The 9,544-nt window shown below is 35.8% G+C and overlaps 1 protein-coding gene across 3 annotated transcripts; it reads right to left on the bottom strand.

Annotated features, from left to right (window-relative positions):
* Nucleotides 1–559: 559 nt before the first annotated feature.
* Nucleotides 560–8,784, bottom strand: LOC138334275 (monocarboxylate transporter 12-like). Of its 3 annotated transcripts, none has more exons than XM_069282914.1 (5): nt 8,381–8,784; nt 7,047–7,190; nt 4,413–5,204; nt 3,781–3,831; nt 560–1,329 (listed from the first exon to the last, which is right to left on the bottom strand). In XM_069282914.1, exons 1-5 carry the CDS (start codon nt 8,382–8,384, stop codon nt 1,166–1,168), a joined length of 1,155 nt encoding a protein of 384 aa, XP_069139015.1. In that variant the 5' UTR covers nt 8,385–8,784; the 3' UTR covers nt 560–1,165. The 3 variants fall into 3 exon arrangements, with proteins under 3 accessions (XP_069139015.1, XP_069139014.1, XP_069139016.1); XM_069282913.1 differs by having other exon boundaries at nt 8,280–8,784; XM_069282915.1 differs by having other exon boundaries at nt 4,413–4,622; nt 8,280–8,783.
* Nucleotides 8,785–9,544: the final 760 nt, after the last annotated feature.

Here is a 9,544-nt window from a genome sequence, read left to right on the forward strand (position 1 = left end):
GGGAGAATATTTATGGATATCAATGTTGTTTATGTTTCTGTGAAGGGTATGTTACCCCCAATCTCACTGGCTAAAAAATCGGGCCAATCAGATAGCACTTGACGAAAGCAGTGCATTGAGATCGAGCTGTCAAACGGATGTTAAGTGTAGCGTAGTGTAATGCAATCAACCATGGTTTACCGATAATGTCTAATGATATAATACTGTCGTATGTCGTCTTTAATATGCACCTTGATCATAAATGTACATAAAATATTTGTCTCAGATGTATTATAATAAGGACCGTCCTGTATTGTATATCTAATTAATACTCATATGGTAAAAGTATATGTTACATGTATACATGTATGTTATTATCCTAACTTACAATCCATATCATATTTCACGACTGCTGGTTTATTATAAATCATCTGTAAATAAACTTGAGACGTTTGAGCTATATTAGCAATAATAAAGTTGTGCTTTGTATTCAATAATATATTACAGTTTAAGTTGCATTCTATTATTTGAAGCTGAAGTTGTAGTCATAGTGTGTATAAAGAACTTCGAACACATTACGTTCCATATCGTTTTTATAATCCACACACACACATTAAAAACCAAGTCTGCAATCTCTAGCAATAGTAGGCGGTTGATAAATTATTTTTGTGTACGTAGTTATCGCGCCCAAAGTGCACAACAAAGCTTAATGTTTATGTATACTGGGATGAAATAGCGTTATCAATTTACGTAGCAATTTGTAGAAATTAGAGTGGTTATAAGGATCTGAATTTTAATCAGATTGTAATTTATAAAGCTTATATTCTATATTTATTTATTCTATATATACAAATGTATATCCGATACGCTGATAAAACATCTTATATTGCACCAACGACGAGAGCATTAGAGTAGGCACTTTAATTTATAAAGCTGATATTCTATATTTATTTATTCTATATATACATATACATGTATATATCCGATACTATATATTGCACCAACGATGAGATCAATAAATTTGACGTTTTAATTATAAAGCTGATATTCCACAGTGTAAATTGTAAAGTTTCCGAAGCCACTGTAATCCCACTACTGTGTTGTTTTTTGGGTTTTTTTTTTCGTTTTGTTATCCCTATCCAACAGTGATGACATCAGACTTTTGATTTAAGTACTCCTCGTCCCATCAGATGGTATGTTCACATATGTCTGTATCCTCTGATGGTGCAGGTATATCCACAGTTAGAGATGCTAACTCGGTATTCAAACTTGTGATGTTGTTTTGGGGTCGTTTGTTATTACATGATTCTGCGACTAAAGTTAGAACAGCTCCCAAAAGAAGACATAACCCTACAAAGGCAAATCATCCATAATCCTTTAAAGGCAAATCATCCATAATCCTTTAAAGGCAAATCATCCATAATCCTACAAAGGTAAATCATCCATAATCCTACAAAGGCAAATTATACATAATCCTACAAAGGCAAATCATCCATAATCCTTTAAAGGCAAATCATCCATAATCCTACAAAGGTAAATCATCCATAATCCTACAAAGGCAAATTATACATAATCCTTCAAAGGAAAATCATCCATAATCCTTCAAAGGCAAATTATCCATAATCCTTTAAAGGTAAATCATCCATAATCCTACAAAGGCAAATCATCCATAATCCTACAAAGGCAATTATACATAATCCTACAGAGGCAAATCATCCATAATCCTACAAAGGCAAATTATCCATAATCCTTCAAAAGCAAATCATCCATAATCCTACAAAGGCAAATCATCCATAATCCTTCAAAGGCAAATTATCCATAACCCTACAAAGGCAAATCATCCATAATCCTACAAAGGCAAATCATACATAATCCTACAAAGGCAAATCATCCATAATCCTACAAAGGCAAATCATACATAATCCTACAAAGGCAAATCATACATACATCTACAAAGGCAAATCATCCATAATCCTTCAAAGGCAAATCATCCATAATCCTTCAAAGGCAAATCATTCATAATCCTACAAAGGCAAATCATCCATAATCCTACAAAAGCAATCATACATAATCCTACAAAGGCAAATCATCCATAATCATACAAAGGCAAATTATACATAATCCTTCAAAGGAAAATCATCCATAATCCTTCAAAGACAAATCATCCATAACCCTACAAAGGCAAATCATCCATAATCCTACAAAGGCAAATCATACATAATCCTACAAAGGCAAATCATACATAAACCTACAAAGGCAAATCATACATAAACCTACAAAGGCAAATTATACATAAACCTACAAAGACAAATTATACATAATCAAACAAAGGCAAATCATCCCTAACCCTACAAAGGCAAATCATACATAATCATACAAAGGCAAATTATACATAATCTTTCAAAGGCAAATCATCCATCTTCCTACAAAGGCGAATCATCCATAACCCTACAAAGAAAAATCATCCATAATCCTTCAAAGGCAAATCATCCATAACCCTACAAAGGAAAATCATACATAATCATACAAAGGCAAATTATACATAATCCTTCAAAGAAAAATCATACATAATCCTACAAAAGCAAATCATACATAACCCTACAAAGGAAAATCATCCATAATCCTTCAAAAGCAAATCATACATAATCATACAAAGGAAAATCATCCATAATCCTTCAAAAGCAAATCATACATAATCATACAAAGGAAAATCATCCATAATCCTTCAAAAGCAAATCATACATAATCATAAAAAAGGAAAATCATCCATAATCCTACAAAGGCAAATCATACATTATCGTTATCTAATTGTGTTGGCATATGATACATGAACCATAACGAGACATAACCATCGACATATATTATGGGTCACAGAGGCTTTCAAACCATATCTCGAGGTTATAGATATAAATACGAAAACATGATACCCTCACGTATAGGATAGCGGCACTCTATATCTACCTTAGAAACATGATTTGATATAAATATTCAATATATCAGTCGATGTATTATCTTACATATTATTTGATATGAGGTCGTTAATGTTCTACTACGACGAGTGCAACAGTACATGTTTAGTGTCAACCAGCCTATTGAAAGTGACAGCATCAGCCAGATATATTTGCCAATGAAATGTTATTTTTAATGAAACACCTATGGCATATGTCATGTGAACACATGTCAATTTAAAATTTATAAAATAACAGATCCAATTAGACATGTATTATATTACTACAAGGTATGTGTATATGTAACCTTCCACACAGGGCTTATCGTGACCGTGCTTACCTTCGATACAATCATTATATAGTGAAAAGTCAGTTATAGACTAAACATAAACAGGGTATTCGTGTTAACGAGGTTCGACTATATAGGTAAATACTTAAACTGTAATATCTCTTCTTTTCATTTAGGGGTTGTCACAAAGATTTACGTCGATTCACAGTTTGCAAACTTTTTCCATGACCAAACCATGATTGATCTTTTTTTAAAATATTACACCATTGTTTATTATAAGTTTTTGTAAGCTGCTTAATAAAATACGTTTTAATGTGACATTGCATTATATTTCAAGGAATATTTTTTTTCCAAATCAATACGTAGTGTCAATGTCTGTTTGAGTCGGATTTTGTTGTTATTTCTTTTTTTCTGTGTATCGGTCATTTTCATACCATTTTTTGTAGAAATTTAGAAAAAAGAATCGGCTAATTAGAAATTCAGATTAGAGTGAATACACAAAAATACATCTTATTACCTTTACAACTGATTGTGAGAATAACTACACTAAATAACGACACTTACCTGCTATAACCAGTCCAATATCATAATTTCTTGTTGCATCAATAATCAAGCCTGCAATAAGCATAACCATAGTTACAGAAGATTGTATTACTTTCCACATTTAATTACAATATTTGAATTCCGCTCTTCTTATCTTTTCTTAGCTTTTTCAGGACTAAGCAACGTTGTTTGAGACATTTCAAAATATTTCAATTTGTTTTGTTGTAAATTAAATTTTGGAACAGAAGCAAAATACATACAAAACATTATATCCATGTTAATGTAGTCTGAAGGAACTTTATATATGGGCTACACGACCCATTGTGAAAGCACCCTTCATAACAAATGTCTCGATCAGCTCTACAGACCATGCTGAATCAAGAAAAACACTAAATGGTAGACTTAAAAATCCAGTACCTCAACTGAGGATAATATTTTCTTATACCGCCCTGATATTAACCGAAGTGTTTTAGGGTATATGTAAAGAAATCGATAACGTCATCTGGTAATGCATTGAATTACACGAACGATAGCCTGACACCACATTGAGGACCTCAATCATGGAAACACCAAGTTGATAAACAAGCTATCGACTTGACAATGTATTGCTCAATGTAAATTGTGGAGGCTATAAAGGTAAGTAAAATATATACCTATTGCTGGGGGTCCCGTCATTATTGCAATCCCCACCACGGCGAGTTCGATTCCGACGGCGGTGCCGAGGTCACGTAAGGGAAGATACCTCAAAGTAATGCCATTGATTACGGCATATAAACACCCGCCATATAGTCCAAAGATGACGGCAAACACGAACTGGCCGGTAAATGTATCACTGTAGGTGGGGAGTAGTAGCGACGATACTCCTGATATTGCATAGGTAGAAAACAAAAGTATGGGCTCGTCAATGGCTTTTGAGTTACAAAGTAGTCCTGCTAATATCCTAGACAGACCAAAACATAGCCCTATCACTGATAGTAGTAGCGCTGTCTCCATGGCGCTAGTCCCTTTGTGTGTCGTATAGTTAGCAAAATGTATATAAACTATATACGTACCAAAGTTAGCAACAAAAGTACTCAGTAACAAAATAAGGAAAGGCACAGTTTTAAACATTTGTTCTAAAGTCTTACAAAAAGACATTTGAGTATCATCATCAGCACCTTTGCGTTCTTTATTAACAATTCTTGACTTTGTTTTATGTTTTATTTCAAGAAAAGATGGAAAGAACATCACACTTGCGACAACAGACTGCAAGGAGAATCCCGCCAAACAGATAAAAAGGCCCTCGAGGGGGAACACTGTCATAAGGTACGCAAATAATGGAGTAAATACGAAGGTTCCAATGCCGACACCTGAGATAGCGAAACCCAATGCTAAATTGACATTCCGTTCAAAATTGTAGCCAATAGCAACGAAGAGGGCGGTGTATTGTATACCACTTCCCAAACCTGTTGACAGATATATGCAAACATGAAAATACAATTGTGAATAATACAACTTATCTTAGCAAAAACGTCCTCGACTACAAATAAAAATATCCAGACTGTACGTAAAAGAATGTTTTTTTGTGATCGCTGGCTTTTGTTACCGATACAAAAAACAAGAGGCCCATGGGCCTTAGCAGTCACCTCAGGTCGGATACAGGAATAAAAAAAAACCCATATAAACACTATATATTGGCCCATTAGGCCCTTGAAATCAGTCATAAATTTGACTTTTTAATCTATAAAGAGTATTTGGTTCCATCAAATCTGAATTCAAAATAAGATTTTTTGAAATTTTAGTAATTTTTTGACCGCGTTTGTCCCCGCCTCACTAGTCCCTGGGGAGTCAGCGAGGACTGATATAGATATTTTATAAAAATGCTCTATCTCGGGGTAATAATTCTAATCAAGTTTGACTCATTTGCTATGAAAATTGAGCAAAATAGGCTCATAAAAGTGTCTTTCCTATATAAAATATAGCAAATTTGATTCCCTCCCTAAGGGAAACCTTAGATCCCAGAGCTATGATTCACAATTTTCATAACGGGCCATTAGACCCTTTAATCTGTGAAGAATATGTGGTTCTATCAAATCTGATAATTCAGAAGATTTTAGAAATTTTAGCCAATTTGGCCCCGCCCTTCTTGCCCCTAGGGGTCAGCCAGACCCAACATGGAAATGATGGTAAAATACAATTTCAAGGCTAATAATTCTAACAAAGGTTGACTCATTTCCTATGAAAATTGAGCAAATAATGTTCATAAATGTGTTTTTCCAAAATAAGCTATAGTAAACTTGAATCTCTCCCCAGGGAGAAACGTAAGACCCCAGGGTCGCGTAATTTACAATTATTGTAAATAGCCTTAATACTTTTCCATCTATAAAAAGTATTTAATTCTACCTTTCTGGAATTTCAAAAGAAGATTTTTGAAGTTTTAGCCAATTTGACCCTTTTGGCCCATCCCTCAGGCCTTTGTTTGTTTGTTTGGTTGGTTATTCTAACGTCATGTAAACAGCCAGGGTCATGCAAGGACGGCCTCCCATGTATTCAGTAAGTAGCGTGTGTGTAGTGCGATGTGCGACTGCGGTATGTATAATCACTGAAGTATGACGTCGAAGACACTAAGCAACAAACCCCACCCGGTCACATTATACTGACAACGGGCGTACCAGTCGTCCCACTCCCTGTATGCTGAGCGCTAAGCAGGAGCAGAAATTACCAATTTTATAGACTTTGGCGTGTCTCGGCCAGGGGACAAAACCCTAAGCCTTCCTCACAGGGGCGAACGCTCAACTCAAGGCCAAAAGTGAGGCGGTGCCAAGGGAGGCATTAGGAAACATAAAGTCAGTTAAGAAGAATCCCTGGGGGCTAGGACCATATAATTCACAGTTTTGGTTGACCTTTAGTCGTGAAGGTTTCTGCAAAATTTCAACAAATTTGGTTTAGCAGTTTTTGAGAAGAAGTCAAAAATGCCAATTGTTTATCCCCATACGATGAATGACGGACAAAAAGCGATTAGAATTGGTCACTGGAGACTTCGTTTCAGGTGACCTAATAAAAGAGCATGCAAGTATCATCAAATGTAATCAGTAAATTTATGGAAGATTACACAATCTGGCGCTTGTCGTATTTGAGTTTTGATATCATTAACATACCAATCTCCTTCAGTTTACATGCAATTTCGGTTATTTAAAGACCATGACTGAAAGAAAAATAAGTTTTACTTTGTCGGATTATTTGTGCTTTCACTGAACAAGTCCTAACTTTTAAATATGATGTTTTGTTATTAGTACACAGTATAATACCTCCGACGACGCCAAAGGTGAAGATGATCCAATCCAATGACGTCATAAAAGCGCTGACAAACATCCCAATCGTCATCAGCAGTCCTCCAGCGACAGCCACCAGACGGCAACTGTACCGTCGGATCAGTAGTCCGTCACACACACCTGGTAAGTTAAGTATATTGTGATCAATAAAAATAATATCCACTGACATGAACTGTATAGTCCTAAACATAGACGGCTTGTGATTTATACTTCACTCGTGTTCACTTCCAAGGCCATATGATACAATGTACATGAATAAAGGTATTGCAGGAAAATGGTCGTTAGCTATACCAATTATGTAATAGGATTCCCTTCAGTCAATGGCACATAACAAACATGCACTTAAGAGACATTTCTGTCAAAGTTTTGGACAATAGATTTATCTTTAAATGCTTAAGATTTACAAACGTTTATATTTTTCATTATCATTTGAATCGAATATATTTCTCGTGTAATCGAACGGACCTATTGTTAATTGTTAAGGTAACGTGATCATATAAACTATTCACTCGTATATGCCAGCTGTTGTGATACCTTCGAGATAGACACACGTTAAGGTTTAACGTTGATTTTTGTGTTCACCAGGCTATCAACACTGATAATGAAACATTCCTTACCAGTCCACCTTTTTAAATGCATGACCGATCTGTTATGTTCTCCAAGCCAGGCATAAACATTAACTCTGTCAACTATTATTGACGTTACGATCAGTATGGAATCATAATATTTATAGGCACCTTATATACTGCGTTGACATGAGAACGAAGATCGGCTGCTATAGGTATCCACCTTCTACTCTCAATCACTATAAAAAACCTCGACTCATTTTGCCCCGTGTCAACAGTTTTCTTTCGTAAGAATTTACTTCACGATGAGGCAATGGGGTAAGTGAATATTTGACGGTAAACGAGTTGGGATGGTGACACGGCGTAGTTTGACCACCTCGTATACGTCTTTAATATGAGGAGACCAAAGATATCCAGAAGGATAACTGTTACTCAAATGGGAATCAAAATACATAGACGATACAATCACGTGTCCAGTTAAAAAAGAACAAGGAATTTAAACACTGCAACATATATATCAATTGTGGACCTTTGTTTAAGTCGATATGATGTTATATTATCCGAGAAGAATAAATAATGACCGAGGGCGTCCAATTATTGAAAATTAGCTTTTGATAAGATAATTAAAGCACAATAAACCTACCTCCACAGGAAAGGAATGTGGAGTAGAGAGATCCGACTAAAGACGTCTTGGCTATACTGTCGTGGAACCTATCCAGCAGTGCTATCTGAACCATGCCATACCCATAACAGAGGAATCCGTTAATGACGAAGATACTGAAGGCGGCCATCATGACCACCCATGCCCAGCCCGAGTCTGGCTTCGTCAGGACCATGTCTTCTGCAGTATATCTGTCACAGTATGGAACATCCTCGTGTGTATATACAGTGTATACTTAATGAAGTGTCTGGCTTCAATATGTTAACGAGTGTTTATAATCCATGTTTGACGATCCGTGTCAATTTTGTATTCGGAGAGGAATGTGTTGTAATGCATAAATCACATATTCAAAACCATTCTTCCGTTGACGATGGCACATACAGAAACGTCGACAAAATATAAACGTTTAAATGGAACATAAGATAGTTTATTACATAATTTGTTTACACCAATCTATATATGAGGAAATATAATATTTCCAACTATTACCGCGACCGTTCAATAAAACCTTGTTTTATTGCACAACAGTTCGACGTTATATTGGACGCTTCCATGGAAACGTTATATTGCACGGTTCGAGATGGAAACGTTTTATTTGCACGGTTCGAGATGTTATATTGCACGGCTTTTGGAACACCTCGCCGTTTTTGTCTAACTTTGTAGAAAACCTCCGAGGAATCGCGCGAAACGGTGAGTTACGTTATTATGACGTCACAAAGGTTCACGCTCAATTTTGCGTTTGCTTTATAGATTTGGCATTAAGGACGTCATAGGCATTGCTCGCTTTGCTTGACAGTTGGTTTTATCAAGTAGAGGACGAACACGACAAAACTATTGAATTAAAAGGCTGCATATAGTTCTAAGAATTTAAAAGAATGCAATACGACATGAAAAGTGGAGTTACGCCATGAAGTATGTGGACTAGACGCCAATCTTCAATGTGATTTGAAGCTTTTCCGTACGGTACGGCGGTGAAGATTTTGATCTGTGATTTTGGAATTCATTAAAAGCAACTAAAAACTGGTGATTATGTAATAAAACAAATATCTCATGGGTTACTGTGGTCTAGTTCATAATATTTACCCCTCGGTGATGGTAATCAATAAATGTTATATCTGAGTTCTGTTCCCTGGCCGAGACACACCAACGTCTATAAAAGTGGTAGTTTCTGCTCTTTAGTTTCTGCTCTTGCTTAGCGCTCAGCAAACTGGGAGTGGGACGACTGGTTCGTCCGTTGTCAGTACGAT

This window comes from Argopecten irradians, chromosome 11, assembly GCF_041381155.1.
Source record: "Argopecten irradians isolate NY chromosome 11, Ai_NY, whole genome shotgun sequence".
Classification (NCBI taxonomy): Eukaryota; Metazoa; Mollusca; class Bivalvia; order Pectinida; family Pectinidae; genus Argopecten; species Argopecten irradians.